At 38.1% G+C, this 18,943-nt stretch overlaps 1 protein-coding gene and 1 long non-coding RNA gene across 5 annotated transcripts in view; one reads left to right on the top strand and one right to left on the bottom strand.

Moving 5' to 3' along the window:
- Nucleotides 1–12,829, top strand: part of ZNF148 (zinc finger protein 148) — a 36,233-nt gene extending 23,404 nt beyond the window's left edge. For all 4 annotated transcript variants that reach the window (XM_081188502.1, XM_081188503.1, XM_081188500.1 and 1 more), the window contains 2 exons: nt 4,420–4,538; nt 5,501–12,829. In XM_081188502.1, coding sequence (XP_081044628.1) covers nt 4,420–4,538; nt 5,501–7,105 — 1,724 coding nt within the window. In that variant the 3' untranslated portion in view covers nt 7,106–12,829. The remainder of the gene's footprint in view (nt 1–4,419; nt 4,539–5,500) is intronic.
- Nucleotides 4–18,842, bottom strand: LOC308584304. The gene is made up of 4 exons (XR_014006760.1): nt 18,306–18,842; nt 16,379–18,189; nt 4,887–4,948; nt 4–899 (listed from the first exon to the last, which is right to left on the bottom strand). It is a non-coding gene; the product is annotated as an uncharacterized lncRNA (long non-coding RNA).
- Between the last annotated feature and the right edge of the window lie 101 nt (nt 18,843–18,943).

Below are 18,943 nucleotides of genomic sequence, written 5' to 3'. Positions count from 1 at the left end.
TATAGTGCCTTGAGTTTCTTTTTACTGGTGTGTTTAAAGAACTGTTTCCGAAACATGGCCAAGTATTGGGTGATTATGCAGCTTCTGTTTTAACGTGCCGTTCAAGAAACTCTAGAAAAGAATTTAGGTGTTTGCTTTAGCCTTGCCTCTTTCCCCCCTTGCCCCCAAGAAGTTACTGACAGCTGATGTGAGCAAACCTTGAGAGAAAAAATATTTTTATTGGGTAAGTGGTAAATAGGAATACTTCGAACACAATTATGGCCAAAATGCCTGACCCCATAGGTATCTGAACCCTGTTTAAAAAAAAAGCATACACAAAATTATACAAGAGTAAGCGTTTTAGCAAAAGACAAATAGAAAAAATGAGACCCAAAGTTAAAGCAGGATAGTTAAGTTTATATTGGTTTGTTTTAAAATTTTACTTCTGGAAAACCACATTCTGTAAAAAGACTTGGCTTTACTGGGTTTTTGGCATTTTGGTGCATGGCCTTTCATTATCTCTGCAAATATTTAGAAATATAGTCTTTTTTGGACTAGATGCCAATTTTCAGTCTATATTTCAGAAAAGTGGAGCTTGCAAATATGCTGAGTGTTGCTTGGTGAAAGGTTTCATATCTGTTCAAACTGCTGGTGCTGATGTCTAGTACTTTATGTGTATGCATGTAAACCTTGAGAAAACAAAACATGACAGAAAATTGCACAAATACCCCGGTTGTCTTGGAATGTTTGTATCCGTGCTTATCATCAAACTAGCCTTACTAGTATTTGGATTTGCACTTTTGCTTATACTTCTGTTTCTTCCAAGCCATGTGTTTTTCTGTACACCTGGGCTTCTTTCTGCTGCTGCCTTTCAGTATTGTTGCATTCAGTTATTTAAATGATGTGCTGTTGGATATGTTCTGCATAGAGAAAGAAATGTATTTTGTTGAATTTTAGGTTTTTATTCTTGGTTTTTATATCTGCTTTTAATTTTTGTAAGTCAAGTTGAGTTCATTTTTGAAAAAGTAACTAATAAATACATATTTTTTAAAAATATAACCTTGTTTCACAATTGACGTCTGTGTATTTTGCACTTATTGAACCCGAAAACAAATAGGGGGGGGGGCACGGGAGAAGGAGTGGGAGGAGAGGTTCTGTTGCACAAGTGGAAATCCATATACAGACAACATGGCTTATTTGAGTACAACTCATAATACATTAAGAAACAATGCAAAAAATAAATGGGCAGAAATTAAATAAATCAGATATTGGAAGTAATATTACTGTTTTAATATATAATCTACAAAACCTTTCTTTACTATACTACACAATTATTAATAGAATATAAACTTGCCAGTTTAACTGGTATTACATCTATTCGTAATGTTACTAATTTTATGAAGCAATGCAATTTTAGCCATGGAAAAATTTGTGCAAAAAAACCTGTTTTTGGAAAATATTCCACTATATACCATTTTCTGAGAATAATTTTGCATACTTCACTTTAAAAATTGGATAATATTTCTAGAATGCCTTCTGTATACTTAGTTCCACAAGCATGCACTGAATGTATGTGAATTGACTGGAGACTGGCTTGGTTATCTGCTCTGCATACATTTCATTAAGATTGTTGGGGTGTGGTACTTGTGGCACTGGTGTACCTGCCACCCTTGCAGGGCTGCTGCAGTTAGGCAGCCAAGATGTGATGGCTAGCTTGTTTGGTTAGTAGGCAAACAAAGGAGCCTGTAGCCAAACAGAGGTCTATTAAAGTGGTGGTAAGAGTCTCTTAGCTATGTGAGCTATTTCTTTTTTGAGCAATTCTTCCCTCTTGACTCTGTAGTCAGGCAGCAAGAATGGAGTTACACGGGAAACCAAAATACTGAGTTCAGCTATTACCAATCCTAGTTTCTTGACCTTAAAGAAACCATGCACAGACAAACCAGAGATAAGCGAAACAAACCATGGTTTAATTTTTAGTCTGAACTGAGCTTATGAGTTTGGTAGTATGTTTCTTATGTGTCATTTGGCTACACCTACATCTAAAGTAGGGACGCGGGTGGCGCTGTGGGTAAAAGCCTCAGCGCCTAGGGCTTGTCGATCGAAAGGTCGGCGGTTCGAATCCCTGCGGCGGGGTGCGCTCCCGTCGTTCGGTCCCAGCGCCTGCCAACCTAGCAGTTCGAAAGCACCCCCGGGTGCAAGTAGATAAATAGGGACCGCTTACAAGCGGGAAGGTAAATGGCGTTTCCGTGTGCGGCTCTGGCTCGCCAGAGCAGCAATGTCACGCTGGCCACATGACCCGGAAGTGTCTCCAGACAGCGCTGGCCCCCGGCCTCTTGAGTGAGATGGGCGCACAACCCTAGAGTCTGGCAAGACTGGCCCGTACGGGCAGGGGTACCTTTACCTTTACCTTACATCTAAAGTAATTGCCAGTTTAATGTTTCATACTTTTAAATATATATATATATATATATATATAATATGTAAGTTGGATCTGTGTATCTTTTTATAACTGTGTGGGTGGTACTGCTTGCCAGTTAGGTTTGAGAACATGAAATATATAATGTTGTGACTCCAAGTATATATAGTATAGGAGATAAGAAAGACAGGGCGAAGACTTGAAGTTTTGCTTCAGACTGAGTCAGAGGCTAGGGTGGACAAGATACAACATTATTTTTTTACTTTCCAACAGAAAATTGTATCCCCTAGGGAACTGAAATGCTTGGATTTAAGTCAGCTTAGTCATTAAGTCAATGAGACAAATTGGCTTCAATACAAAGAATCTTAACATAACTGTGTAGTGGATTAAACTAATACAATGAGCTAAGATAATACAGCAGTGTTGTGTAAAAGGAAAAAAATAGATAAAAGAAAGGGAAAGGAAATTATAAAAAATGATATTGTTTTATTTATTAACATGGAAAACAAATATTAAGCGCTACTTGTCTTTGAAACAAAATTATGGAACCATCTATGATATTAAATAACAAATAGTCTGAGTCTTTATAAAAAATCATTGCTTTTATAAATAAATATTTTGTCAGAATGATTCAACTCTGAATTTTAATTAGCTATTTTTAGCTTTTCAGTCTTTTTTTAGTCTTTGTAAAAGCGAGGAGCCTTAATATTCTCTAGTTCATCGCTGCCTTGAGTACGAAGCAATGCAATACCAAGTAATCAAATACAAAGTAATACATGAGGTCTATCTTTTGGCATATACTGTATCTTTTTAGAGTTGCTTTACCTCTGTTGTGTCTTTTATTCTTTGACCATTCTTAATTTCTTTACACAGTACGAGCTTTTTACCTGGTTCACCTGTGCATAAGATTCCTATTTGCTTTTCACCCAGGAGTAGAAAGCAGGTTCAGGGAGATCCATGGTATACTGTGTTTAAATCTGTCAGTGCACTAGCCAGATGATACTTTTATCCCTGGGAAGGGCTAAGGAACCAGCAGATACCTCATTCGGTAGATCATAAGACTCTTAATCTCAGGGTCGTGGGTTCGAGACCATGTTGGGCAAAAGATTCCTGCATTGCAGGGGCTTCAACTACATGACCCTTGTGGCCCCTTCCAACTCTACCATTCTATGATTCTGTTATACACCTTCGGCTGACTAAATAAAGGATCAGGATATTTATTGCTATAAGTCAGCAACTAGCTATTCCAGTTTTAGTTATTTTATCTTGTTACAAGGATGCTAAAAAATGTGATATTAAATAATAGCACTTTATGTGAACATGCCTGTGGCTGGTCTGAAAAAATTGAGACAAGTTAATCATAAGGGCACAGAAAATTAATTCTCTTCATAAACACAACCTTTTTGTCAATATGAGGAGCTTTTACATGCAGTCTTTTTGCTAGTACATACTGGCAACTTATTGGGGCTAGTGTGTTACAGTGTTAGACTAGAACCTGGGTGACCAAGGATCAAATCCCCACTTGACCATAAAGCTCACTGGGTGACCTTGGGCCCCTCACTGCCTCTCAGATTAACCTACTTTGGAGGGTTGTTGATTAAATGAGGAGTGAGAGAACCGTGTACATCAGCTCCTTGGGGAAACGGTGAGATAAAAATACAATAAATAATAATGAATAAAATACTGGAATGAAAATGGAAATTTATTGTTTTATTTGTTTTCCTCTTGTTATGATTGTTGGGGCATTCTTTTTTGATGGGCTAGTTTATTTTTTATTTGATTCTCTTCCACCTCTACTCAATATTTGTGTGATTCTTTTCACATGTTTGTAGTGATGAGCCATATGAAAAAATATTGGTGTGTGGTCAGACCTATATTTTGTTTACATCCAGCTGATCAAAGCAATACTTTGTAAGTTTTTTGTTAAGTAAACCTAAATAATAGCATGGTGGGGAGAGGTATGAGACTATCTGTCTTCTCCTTTTTTCTTTAACAGTACTTCCTCTTTTCATTTTTATTCTTAGGTGAGAAACCATTTCGATGTGATGAATGTGGCATGAGATTTATACAGAAATATCACATGGAAAGGCACAAGAGAACTCACAGTGGAGAGAAGCCTTATCAGTGTGAATATTGCTTGCAGGTAATTTAAGAAGGAGAAAGAAGGGTGTTTAAGGGAATCAGTTTTTACAATATCGTGACAATTGTGATTCCAAGTTTTAAAACTTTGAGGTAAGAGGGCACTTTGGCTTGTCTTCTAAATACCATACGTTTCATTGTGGATTTAATTAAAAGCAATTTTTAAAAAAAATGATTTTATAGATATATATATAAAAGAAATTATGGCTCTCCAGTATGAAAAGAACATATACCCATTGAGAAACTTAAGTTTTTAGTTATCTGAAATATGCAGAATTAATAAGGATAGAGACCTTGAGACGAATTAATGCTAATTGGAGGGGTCATTTAGGTTTCTGTCCTTTTGTCTTACCTTTCCCACAGCTGCAGGTATGTGAAGTGGCAGGAGGGGCCCTTATGTACTGCAGTAGGCTCCTATAGATCAAGAACAAAGGGTTGGGTTTGTTTGAATATTAATATTGACTCTCACATCTTCTGACATGGTAACGTTTTCACTTTGTGACGTGACCATTTTTTAATTCCCCAAATCACTTATGACAGGGTTGGGGAACCTCAGGCTCTGGGTCCAAATTTGTCCCCTTCAGGCCTCTCTAGTTCTCCCTCAGGACTCTTACTTCACCAACCATCTCCCCACATCAGCCATATTTTAGCTTTTCCCTGACTGAAATTTGTCCCTGAACTATGATATTGCCTCTTGCTTGCGTGGATGGTGGGGTGGGTAGGTGTGGAAACTTCCAGTTTTTGTGTGGCTGGAATGTGGCCTACGATAGAAAGCTAAGAGTCACATGCCCCCTTGTTTGCCTCTGGCCTTGCCCATGCCACCCCAGAGCATTCTCCATGAGAGAATAGGACCCTCAGGCTGAAAAATGTCCTCCACCCTGACTTAGAAGGACTTTATCATGTGAAAAAATGTGAATTGACCAAAAGGCTGCATGGCTTTTCTCTAACCAAAAATGTCCTCTGCAGTTCTTCTCAAGGACTGACCGGGTGTTGAAACACAAACGTATGTGCCATGAAAACCGTGACAAGAAACCCAACAGAAGTGCCACCAAAATTGGCCTTTTGACTCCTGATGACGATCAAGGCTTCCCAATGCCTTTGAAGGACAGCTCTTTGCCAAAGAAGAAAAGGCAAAAAATGGAGAAATTGAAGTCTTCTGGGCTAGATAAAGAAAGCGGGGCAGATAAATCTGAGCATAAGAAAGATAAGAATGATTTTTTGCCTTTGTATGCTGGCAACGCTAAGATCAAGGATGAGTATATGGTGGCTGAATATGCAGTGGAGTTACCACATTCTTCCGTCAGTGGAGGGCACCTACAGGAAGCAAATTCTGGAGAGATACACCCACCTAAACTGGTGCTCAAAAAAGTTAACAGTAAGAGGAGCCTAAAACAGCCACTAGAGCAAAGTCAGACCATTTCATCTTTAGCATCTTACGAAGACAGCAAGGTTTCTAAGTATCCCTTTGATCTTGTGGATAAACAAGGCCTGTTGGACTCTGAAGGCAATGCTGACATTGACCAAGTTGATACTTTGCAGGAAGGCCCCAGCAAACCTGTACACAGCAGCACAAACTATGATGATGCAATGCAGTTTTTAAAGAAGAGGCGGTATCTCCAAGCAGCTAACAGTAATAGCAGAGAATATGCCATGAATGTAGGCACCATTGCCTCTCAGCCTTCAGTCACACAGGCTGCTGTGGCCAGTGTCATAGATGAAGGTAGCACAGCCTCAATACTGGATACATCGGGGCTGAATGTGGAGATTAAAGGCAACCATGACAAAAATGTCATTCCAGATGAGGTACTTCAGACTCTCTTAGACCATTATTCCCATAAAGCTAATGGCCAGCATGAAATAGCTTTTAATGTGGCTGATACGGAAGTGACCTCTAGTATATCAATCAATTCTTCTGAGGTGTCAGAAGTCACACAAACTGAGAATGTTGCAACAAGCTCTCAAGGTTCCTCATCCGATAAAGCCAGTATGTTACAGGAATATTCCAAGTTTCTTCAGCAAGCTTTGGATAGAACTAGCCAAAATGATGCCTATTTGAACAACCCAAGCCTTAATTTTGTGAGTGACAACCAGACTCTTGCAGGGCAACCAGCGTTCTCTTCTATAGACAAGCAGGTCTATGCATCTATACCGGTCAACAGTTTTCGATCAGGAATGAACTCTCCATTAAGAACAACTCCAGACAAGTCTCACTTTGGACTTATCGTTGGCGATTCCCAGCACTCTTTTCCCTTTTCAGGTGACGAGCCAAATCATTCTTCCTCATCCTCTACCCAGGACTTTCTGGATCAAGTTACTTCTCAGAAGAAGGCAGAAGCACAGCCTGTCCACCAAGCATATCAAATAAGTTCCTTTGAGCAACCGTTTAGGGCTCAGTACCATGGAACAAGAGCTGGAATATCATCTCAGTTTAACACTGCTAATGGGCAGGTGAACCTGCGGGGACCAGGGACAAGCGCCGAATTCCCAGAATTCCCTTTGGTGAATGTAAATGATGCTCGAGCTGGGATGAACTCTTCACCTGATGCCACAACAGGCCAGACATTTGGCTAAGAAAATCTGTAGAAATAACACGGGCACTTTAGCATGGGTCTGTCAAGAGCGAGCATCTTCTGTATAAGATGGAGTCAGTCCTATACAAATTTAAGGCCTTGGGTTACAACAGAAAAGTAAGCCGGTACAGAGTATTGGCAACTGCTTTTTGTGTGTGTGGTTAGTCACCATTCTTTTTTAATTGCCTTATATGTGGGTGTCCACTGAAAAGGCAGATGGTTATTTGCTTGCTGGAGATCAGGAGCTTGCTATGCTGAGATTTTATACAAGACAAAAGAAACCAAAAAACCCAGATAAGATGTCTCTCCTGTAATAATTTCTTAGTTTGGTAACATTGATTATTTTGGGGAGAATGATAATTATGAGATTATTCATTTTGGAATTTCCTGGTTAGTTAGTCAAGCCATTGCACTTCAGCAGGGAACATGAATATAGACTGTACAGATAATATGAACTTAAAAGTTTTAATGTCAGGAGATGATGGCTAGACAACTATAGTGCATTCTGGGGGGGAAATCCATTTTATCAACTCTCTTAAAAAGTAATACACATAATATTCCTTCTTGGTTTCTTTGAATTTCCTTTTACAACACTTAGAGAAAGGTAATTATGTTTTCTAGATGCACTCCCCTATTTAAATGTTTGATTCAATTAAAAGTACTTTAAAAGGAAAATACTTACTATTAATGCATTTACTTCATTCCTGAAGTATTGCATATTTCTTTGTACCTTTGAAGGTAAACATGACTCTTTATGTTTTTATCTCCAAATGACAGGTATCAAGATGGTTAGGATTGAACTAAAATGCTTTGTAGATGACATTCCCATTTCCATAATGTTTATATGAATGGTGAACTCCAGGTTTTAAGAGTTTAAATTGTACTTCAGCCTACAAATCTGCAATAATTAACGTTAGAGCACTTAGATTCTTTTCCATTTTTCTTTCTTTCTCAAAAATAAAACTATTTTAGACCTTTAGGTTTGATGTGGCTGCATCATTATCACCTTACATAACAACAGAAGAGTTATCTTAATGAACAGTTTCATTGCAGTTTTACTAACTAGAGCTGGTGACTGAGAACAGTGACCAAAAGATAAATGGTCAAACTTTTGCTGCATTTCACAAATAAATTAACTGCAAACTTTATCCCTATCCCCTGTGGTTGTTTTAATAGTAGACTGTCTTGAGTTACACTGTGTGGTGCAATGATTAGTTCTGTATACAGTTTTAACGTGCTGTGCTTCGACTTAACATAAATGTCAGGATAATAATCATTTTTAAAACTGAAGCTTTTATTTTCATTATATTATACATTCACTAATGGGCTGCTTTAAGGTAATATTGCGGGCAGTGTTTTACCTAAAGGCTGAGCGACAGGAATGCAGATACATTCCCCCCCCCCCCAAAAAAAGCATACTCAACATTTAGGCCTGGGAGATGGGTGCATGTATTATTTTACAGCTTCAGGCCTGCTCACCACTTCTCAAAGATAGCCCTAACAATACCTCCTTCATTCAAAAAATTTAAGGAAAGCAAAATTTCAATTCCCAGAGAAAAACCTTGTTTTAATTAAAATGGTACTCCTAATTTTTATTGCCACAGTTCTCCTTTGTTTCACCTGTGCAATTTCGGACCCATTTTAGAATCTACGTGAAAGTCATAGGCAGCTACTGCAGTAGCCAAGACGCATATGTTATGAAATGCCTTGTTTATTCCTATAGGTCACAAACAGGTTAATTTTACAGGACAGTGTTGTTATATCCCATTACTCCGCATAAGTTGTCCAAGGATTTATTTCATAGTACAGTAAGTAAATGCAACCATGGTACTGAGTCAAAATAAGCACACATGAAAACTTCTAAATAATGGAACTTTTTAGGTCTTTTTAGTTTGTCTCCTGACCCACACCAGCACAGCTAGTACATAACATATTTTAATTTAATTAAGCATTTGTGGCCCAGTGTTTGAGTGCACCACTATTTGTACAATTAACATTCAGTTGTGGTTCAGAGAAGTAAACAGGACTGGCAAGTGAGAGTTGTACACATTTAGTATCTAGAGGGAATGGCTAAGTGTCTCTGTGTGTATGTAGATATGGCAGGACAGTAAGGCCAGGGTGTAAAGGCTATGGGTTGTATCTTGTGTCCCACTCATGGGAGTTTCTTTGTTCCGGGAGAGCTTTCCGTGAATGGAAGGGTGAGGAAGGCAATTTTTTGCAAACTCCCGTTTCTCTCGCAACCCTCGTGCCCTCCTCCCACGCTGCTCCAAAGGGACCCCAACCCTCTGGAGGAGATTAGTTGGGGGGGGCAGAGGGGACTCAGATGAAATAAGTGAAATGACCTTCCCATTCTTCATTCATTGAAGCACCGACTTCATCAAAGAACCATCTGTGAGTGGAGGGGTACAAGTTGAATATAATCCCTACAGTGAGAAGACAAGGGGATGCTTCTCTGAAAGTGTCCATTATGAAAAAGTGAGCAGAGAGGAATGGAAGGAACTGTGGCTAGGATCCAAATGTACATGGACAAGCATTTCCACATTTACCCTTCTGGTGGCTGATCTTTGCACTGCATAGAGGGAGTGCTGTTTTATAGCATTCCAACATTTTTAGAGGGACTTACAGGGAACATGAGAGGCTGTAGTTGAGGAGAGGCATTGGCAAGTGATGGAATATAATGAGCAGAACCTCCACCTGTGGCTCTTGAGAGTGCCCCCAGGAATCATGTAAAAACCTGTTCCTAAGTTGCTTTTTAGAAGAAGAAAAAATGACACAGATATATCTTAAGCCTCGTCAGTTATAATACAGACCTATTATATACATACTAGGAGACAGTGTTAATAGAAATACTTTCTTAATAATGCTTTTTAAAGTGTATTTAGGAAATCTCTGCTATGGTTCTACAGTCCTGTTAAGCTCAATGTTATGTTTGGATTCAGTTAACTTAAACTCTTTGAAACTAGACTTCAGTGCAAACGTGCTGCTTAATTTTCTCAATTTTTTAATGGCTCATATTTTGGGTGACTGCTGGGCCTGAGTGTCCCTTTTAACACTAATTTCCTGTTCCTTTTACTTTGAATATAAAGCAAGTTAATGAAGGAACTGACTTTTGGGCTTAAAGCTGAAGTAGCTCCTTTTCCTTCTCTTTGTCTTAGTTATTCAGAGTAAACAATTGATCAAAGATGATAAATCCATTTATCAGAAGAGAAACCGCATCATGTACTGCAGTGTACTCTATTTCTGAAGAAAAGTTTAGAAGGATTTGTTTTTCATTTATATGCCTTTTCTGAAATTAGTTTAAGAGAATTATTACAGACTCCCAGCTATTGTAGGTGGACAAGGTTTTTGAGAGAAGGAGCAGTTCAGAGAAAGTACAGTGAAAGCTTGAACGTTTTATTATTATTAATGAGGATGCTAATCCCTACACAATATAATTTCTCCTTGTTTTTCTTCAGTGGTGTAAAGTTGTGTAGCCAAGGTCTTATGAAAGTATGACTATAACTTTAACCAAGCATATTGCAGAACCTATGTACAAATACTGCAAACTAAACCACAGTTGTCAAAATGAATGAAATACATTGTAATGTCATATGCCTGCTTTTGTTTGCTTATTTATTTTGTGATTTTAAACATGGGTTTTCAAGTCACTAGTGAATTGCTGAATTTTTAGTATAGCTGTTTGATTTCATTTCCAAGTTTCTGGCTTGTTTCCTGAAAAATTTCCACTTGGATACATACAGCATATTCCATGTTTCTTTAGATTAATTTTTATGATGTGTGTATCATATTTCGTAAATATTTGAAACGGATCTAAAATGGATCCAGGATCAGCCTGTTTGAGTATTTCAGTATTAACTTGCTTTGTATTTGTAAAATTGCAACCTAAAATTTTGTTGGGTTGACATTGGACTCGCAAGTTGCAGGGGAGTAGCTATTAGAATATAGTTCAAAGCTTTAGAAGGCAGAAATGTGTTAGTGATCTGGGTATTTTGGTTGGTAAAAATTCAAATGTAAGTTTTCCAGTTATTATTAATAATAAAACAAACTATTTTTATGTTTTCTTAAATTCTGCTCAACGGAAGCCTTGTGACTTTTGGAGATGCTTTCCTTTTATGTTAAGTGCATGTTTGTTAGGTATATGTAGGACATTTAAGTACTCCTTTTGCAAAACAAAAAACAAAAACATGTTCTGTGAAAGTATTGCAATGAATGAAAACCATTATGTTTTAAAAAAATAACTTTCATTATTTCCAAACAACTTTGTTTCAGGGAAATTTTCTAGTTGCTTTTGCTATACTTGTATAAAATCATTGTTTCAATAATAATTTAAGAGAGAGATAGTCTGGTAGCGAACACAAACCGAAGCAAGCAAACCTTTCTCAAAGTAGTTTCTTGCTTTCTTTTCCCCAGTGAATGGAAAGGTAAAAGACAAAAAAGTGTAAATGTTTATTTTATTTTTTTATGCAATATTGTTCTGTAAATATGAGTTATCAAATAAGGATGTACCTATGATTGAATCTTTGATTCTGCACAGTTAGAGTTTATATATAAAATATAAATGTGTCTTGACAATCAAGGACTTACTGTCAGTCTTCCTTTATGATGTTTTATTAATGTTATGCATTCCATTTGTTAGACTTGAGTACAAATGTGGGAATTTGTATTGTCTGTAAAGTATGTAATGTTTTTACAGCTTGTTTTAAAAAAAGGAAAAAAGAACCTTGTATATAAACAGATCACAGTACTGCTTTATATCAGGAGGCATATGATGTACTGTATGTAAGCAATAATGCCTAACAGTGCTAACTTTGCAAGTAGCATAAGGAAAGTTCCAAAAACTGTTTGGGGAGTTAATAGCTTTGATTAAGTTAATGGATATTCTTAATTGTTTTTAATCAATAAATTCAACTGTTTTTTGGTTTGTAGTATATAACATTGTTTACATAGCACAATCTGAGTTTCAGGGAGAGCAGGCCTTAGATCTGCACCTGTGCACACATTCATGATGAAACTAATGGCTCAGATGCGCTTCTGCAAGATGAGTTAGTGTCCTTATTTTTGAAGGAAGGAGAAGGATTTGCTCCTCCAGTTTCCACACCAATTGAATAAGTTTGAAAATTAATTTTAAATCCTTAAATCCCAGTATGGTTTTGGTATAAATCAGGTTCACGTGATACAAAAAGTGGTTCTTGTTCATAATTCACATTGCAGTTGAACACTGAGTCATGGTTGATTTTGATATAATTTTGCCATAGGGATTTATCAGCTGCTGAGATGAGCTTTATCCGGAGTTCAAGCAAAACAAAACCAAGTCAAAAAGTTTGAACAATGCTTTCAGACTGTACAGAGCAACATAATTATTTGAAAACTATCATTGCTTTGGTGGGGAAAGATCGCCGATTTATAAATGTGTATGACCTACATTTTATAGGAAGAAATGTTTTTAAATGCTAGTCATTTATATAATATGTGCTTTGAAGGATTTGCTAGTTCACTTCTGTCACTTTTAGTACACTGGTATCTTTTTATATGTAATGTATGCTTTTTATTATTGTAGCGAAGCATTTCAGTAGAAGGAATTTTGCAACAGTGTTCAAGGAGATTTTATTGTTGGAAACTAATTATACTGGATTCTGTCTCTGTAAGTTTTATCTTTATTTTAACAATGTCAGGAAAAGGACCTTGGTATTCAAATAAACCCGATGATCTGCTCTTTTTTTAAGGATACATTGTGTGATTTGCAAATGAGTCCACAAATTTTACGTTTGGTAGAAAATCCAGGACTTATACACAACTTTAAAAAAATATTAGGGGCAGAGAAAGAACAGAAGAATGCTGCTGGAATTCATTTTCTGATACAGTATTTCCCCCTCCCCCCAGCATCCATACGCCTTCTTTGCCTTTCAGTTCATAAAATCCCCTATAATACCAGTAAAGGAGATTTCAGTGGTCATACAGTATTACTTTAAAAAATACAAGCGATCTGTCCATTTTACTGTGAGTGTTGGTGTTTTTTTTTAAAAAAGCAATTAAATTCCCAGTTTCATTAATTTAAAAATGTGTATAAGTAATATAGATGCTTTTGTATGAAATTTGTGTAATTATTTTGTATTTGAAATAAATTAGGTAATGCAGGATTCCTGAGGAATCAGGAATATTGTGATGATAATGTGTTTGTGTGGTAGTTGTGTATGGACATAACATCAGAACATTTCATGGATTTTGTGAGATACATTGAGAAATTGCTGTGTGGCTACTTGCACTCTAGTCTAGGGAAGATGCACGTAACTTTCTGTACTCACAGCCAATACCTCTCTGTATTTTGGACCAGAAAGTGCCATCTTCAGTCCTGGATCTCACAGTTCATGAAATATGGCCAGTAGTTTGGTTCACCACTTTTGTGAACCGAAAGTCATGGGAATGGATGGAATGGTTCCTTCTATTGTTCAGGGGCTTATGTCCTTTGGGACTGCAAAGGATTTCACAGACCATTATTGTTTTGCTCTCCTTTTCTATAGATCTGAATGTTCTGGGCTCACGGGGTCTGTGCATTTGAGCCAGATTTGTACTTCCAAGCATTGCCATGCTTCAGCTACAGTGGCACAAGCACTGAGTTGTGTAGGTGGAGCTCAACAAGATCCACTGCCTTCTCACAGAATCAAAGTTTAGATCTTAGTATTGGAAAGAGTTTCAAATAGCAGGTATGGGAGATGCAGAAAAACACAAAAAGCCAATATAATTTTCATGCAACAATGCCCATTACTGCACAGGGGTGTTATTTCATGTACCCAAAGACCTTTGCAATACTGGAAAGGGAGTTCTGCCCAAATAATAATGGGATTTATCTGTTTAAGAAACAGAGTGCAATTTGCTACTTTTTGACCTTTTTCTTTATGGTTAATTTATTTGGAGTTTATAGTAACTATTGAAAAATGTACACGAAGACAGGTTTGTTTTTTTAAAAAAAAACTTATTAAATGTATAAGCAATGGCTGAAATCTCAGTGTGCTTTGGCTGCTGCAAAATAAAAATACAGAACTCTGCATTATGAATTAAGGTTTACAAGAGATTTTTCATGATAATTTAGTTACAACAATTGAAGAATGCATACATTTCTTATGTAGCAGAAGATTCAGCTTCATTCTTGATACAAGCCAATGATTAGTCTCTGGGTATTCAAAGGGCATCTCTAGCTTTGAACTGTTTATGCACATTACATTTTTTATAAGGTATATTCATTTTGCAGTAAAATGTCTACGGCTAACACCTCAGTTACATTACTTAAAAGGCCAATTCTACATTGGATAAGGAGGAAGAACTGAAGGCGAACAAACTACCAAATTTTCATCTCTAATGGGCTTGCATTGACAGAATGGATTGGGATGGTGCTTATGTATCACACTACCAATATACATTTTTACTTCTTTACTAAATCTGTCATTTCAGCAAGCTATACATGTAGAAATGAGTGGAAATGAATGGCTGTCAACTTCAAAGCAGCCAGGACCACTCTCTGTGTTACAAAAGTATTCTCAAAAGAAACGACCATTTTTGCAGGGCTGCACCTGCTTGCTTGTGAAAGCAAAGGTTTCAGCAAGTGATCTCTTGGATGTCTGTATAAAGGGGGCAGGCTAACAGATAATGAGTGATGTCTTCTACATGTGGTTGACTACCAATTCAAAGTATTTCTGCATACGAGACCTTGTTGCAGCCATCCAAGACTGCTGTGGGCATCACTTGGAAACAGCTCAATAATGGCATTTCTTAAGGAAGCTGGTGAAAGTTTGTTCAAACAACTAGCTCTAAAACGCTCTGTTCTCAAGAGTGGATACCCAAGGGGGTAATGCGGTGTTTCTAATTAGTTGCAGGTCCCTTCTGGATTCTATCCAAAAGAGCCAATCCATTGGATGACACTTATTCAAAGTCAAAGCAGAGCTCAGTTCTGGAAAAGAATGTTAGTGTAAAACATTGGCAAGCTGCATTCTAGTTGGTTATCATCTGGTTCCATATAGCACAGATCAGGAAAACACTCAATAGGCATGGTAGCATTCTTTTAGCATACTTTAACTGAGCAAGCACAGTCCACTCTTGCCTTAATTGTTGGCTACCCAGATTATGTACAATGAAGAACTGCTGATATTTCTGATGGATAGAGAGTATGGCTTCTGGAAGAAAAGTATTTTGCACAGTTTCCAAAACTTTAATGGAGTTCAAATCAGAGCTCCAGATTTCAATGTCATAGAGCATCTGGGTTAACACTTTGAACCTACCCTAAAGATATTTGGTAGCAATAACCTGCCTTCCCTTATTGTAATAGAATTTCATCAATGTTCCTATGGTTTCCTGTGCCTTTAATTTCACTGCCTCCATATGATATTTCCAAGAGGGTTTCATTTACACCTAGATATCTAAATAAGTTTGTTTTATAGCCTGCTGATCCAAACACCATCTATACCCGGAGGGTACGCTGGAGTACTTTGACACAGAACCTGTGGACCGCACACTGCCTTGTCATGCAGGGGGGGGGGCCTGGGGGCTGGGAGTGAAGCCAAATTTTGATGCCTCACTCCACTCCTCATGCTGCTTTCCAAAAGCCACTTAAGCAAGGCTTGGGGAAGGAGGTCTGAGGCTCTGGCAGGGTCCTAGAGTCCTCCCATTTCCTTTTGAAAGCTGGGAAACTGCTAACTCGGCTTTGGTAAGGCGGTAGGAAGCCTCTAGGACTCTGTCAGAGATCTCACACCTTCCCACAGCCCAGCACCTCGCTTAGCCAGCTTTGGCAAGGCAGCACAAATGTTGCTGAGGGCTGCCAAAAAAAGGCCTCAAGGGCTACATGCCACCCTTGGGCCACATGCTAGGCCACCCTGATCTTAACTAGGACTGTCTCTGCCAGGAATCACAATCCTGGTCTAACCTCTAGGCCCCTTGTAATTCCTGCTGCTTTTAAAATTCGTGTCCTCTTCAAGATTTGCAGGTCCTATATTACTGGTATATAACCTAATGCAGGGGAATTTTAATTTAAAAGTACAAATGGTACAATGTCCAAAGTACAAATGCATATTCTCAGAAATCTGCTCTTATTTTAAATATGTGTAAAATGGATTTTGTGCACCTTGTAGCTTGAGAATTAATTTGGTATGTGGGACACTCAATTCACAATGCATACTATGCCCAGTGTTTCCTATAAATGCCACTAGTTTCAATCATATCTAGTATAGCTGCTTGTCTGTTTCCCCTCCCTGCCCATGTTTATTTCACTGCTGTAATGAACAGGTACCTGTAAATCCTGGTTCTACGCCATCTTAATTATAGTCAAGGCTTGTGTGTTGAAGGCAGGTCCAAACTTGACATCACTGTGAACTAGAATGCTTGATATAACCATTTCTACTACTGTACTTCCAAGAGCTTCAGCTCCTTATGAGGTAGGGCGGGCAGGTCTGATTGTAAAATGAATATTGATGGTATTCCCATTCTTTCTGACATTAAAGGGCATATTTAGCCCCAAGACCTGCAAATGAAGCAAACAGGTCCTGGATTGTCGTCATATCTCATTGATGATGCAGACCTTTTATTACCTTACCTATTTTAGGAAGACAGTCAGTGGACTGATGATTTCTATGGGATTGCAAGGAAGAATATTAGTATTCCATTGTGATTGTCACTTGTAAAAGGCAACTTAATATTAAAACCATTTTTTCCAGATTTTTCTGAAGCAGTGAATTGTTTGAAAAGTTTTCTGTTTCCTTACAAAGCATTATATGTATACCTATCTTGGATTCCTCTTCCTTTGGATCATCTTTGTCAGAATGTGCAGATAGCAAAGTATCACTGCCTATTTCAGTCTCTATGGGGGTATGTATGTGTGTGTACATATATATGGTGCTTTTCTTTAGCAAAAAATAAATTAGGTGCCCGTACTCATAACTTGATAAAAGTGCTGTGGGTGCCAGCACAAAATGGCTGCAATAGACAGCAAAAAAGTCATGGTACTCGATATAAATGAGTGCCACCACACACACAAAAGCGCTGCATACACACATTATAAAGTGACCAATTGTCTTAAAGTAATGGCATATGAAACAACCATGCTTTTTCTCCCTTCCTTGTATAAAAGACTTGCAATTTCCACATCATGAGGAAATCATGATTAAGCTCCCATTGGATGCCATAAACATCTGCCTCATATCATCAGGAACTGGTTAAAAACACAACTGACTAATTGCAAAGAAGTGCCTACAAGCTTTTCATTCTTGTAAAAAATATATATATAAATAAAAAACATGGTCCCAAGTTTATGTGAAAAGTGACACTCATACACTACAATCAAGAAAACACGAACCTCATTTTTATACAGGTTTACAAATGCTAAAATGCATCTTCTTAAAGAAAAGACAGCCCAAACTTATAACATTATTTCACTAAGTAAATTTAGGTCCCAGGCCTCACCTAAAGTGGATCACTATAGCAACTCAAACACCATTCAGGTATATGGTAAAAAATTAATAAGTGGGTCTTCAGCTGAAAGTGCGTTAAAAATAAGTCCTCAGTTGGGGGGGGGATTACTGTTTTACAAAGCTTACAGTTCATCTTGGAAAACACTTTTTGTTAGCCTGCCCTTTTATTTTAAATATATACATTGTGAGAAATTAGCAATTTTCAGAATAAAGCTTCACCAGTAGCTTTTCCCCTCTAGGGTGAAAAAATTTCCACATTTATGCTAACAATATTTTGCTCCAGTCCCTGACACATGGCTGTCATGTGAAAACAATGGTACCTTTTGCCATCCCAGACTGAATCTCTCCAGTACGCTGTTACTTAGCCAATGCTATAGACCAGGTATCTTCAACCTTTCTAGACCCAGGAACCACATTTAACCCAAGCATGCACTTAGGAATCCATTTCTTAAGCTATCCCCACATACTTGCATGGTGGTAGTGCTCCAGTTGCAACCCACCGTGGATCAGGCTGCAATCCACTATTGAGTCCCAACCCCCAGGCTGAAGACCAGTGCTCTAGACAATTAGAATTGCATTGATGTGGATAAGGTCATGGAGATCTCCTCTTGCCTGTGTGCCATATTCACATATTCTGCTAACTGGATTCTTATTTTCTCTGCCACCATAAATACACAAAAGTTAAAAGCCTAAAATATTTATTCCTCCACCCCCTGATGCTGGAAAGTCATCAAGTTCTAAAACGACCACTGCCACCACAATCACTATCAAACCACACATTCCCACTCTGGGATTCATTTGGCTGACAAGTGGATTATACATTGCCCAAATGGATAAATAAAACACAGGCTAAATTAATCCGTTTGTGTTTGAATATTTACCCTGTTCTCTTCTTCAAGCATAACAACAATCTCATTTGCAGTGCAAAAAGCACTTTCCCCACTAAATCTTTTACCACTGACAGTTCATCTACTCAGATGTGAAGTGTGTGATTAGAATGTTACATACCCCAGCCAAAGCTTGTGTTCACCCCATGCCATTCCCTCGATGAGCTGTGGTTCCCTGTGTCCTGGGATGAAATGTATCCCACAGCTAACAAAAGACAACTAGGAACATTCCCAGTAAGATCACATGAAATTTCTACACAAAACTAGTCTTTTAGTGAAGTGATTCCCTGCCAGGGCCTTCTGTTTTGCTTCATTGGCATCTTGCATGACACATCTGCAGAGGATCCTTCCCGCCCCTTTTTTTTTTGCTTCTACACTAGTTCTAAACCACAGAGCCTAGGGCTTGCCGATCAGAAGGTTGGCAGTTCAAATCCCCCCGACGGGGTGAGCTCCCGCTGCTCGGTCCCTGCTCCTGCCAACCTAGCAGTTCGAAAGCACATC

Source organism: Podarcis bocagei, assembly GCF_964188305.1.
Source record: "Podarcis bocagei genome assembly, chromosome: 1".
NCBI classification, from domain to species: Eukaryota; Metazoa; Chordata; class Lepidosauria; order Squamata; family Lacertidae; genus Podarcis; species Podarcis bocagei.
Note: the sequence above shows the minus strand (reverse complement) of the source record. Positions and strands in the feature narration are given on the sequence as shown.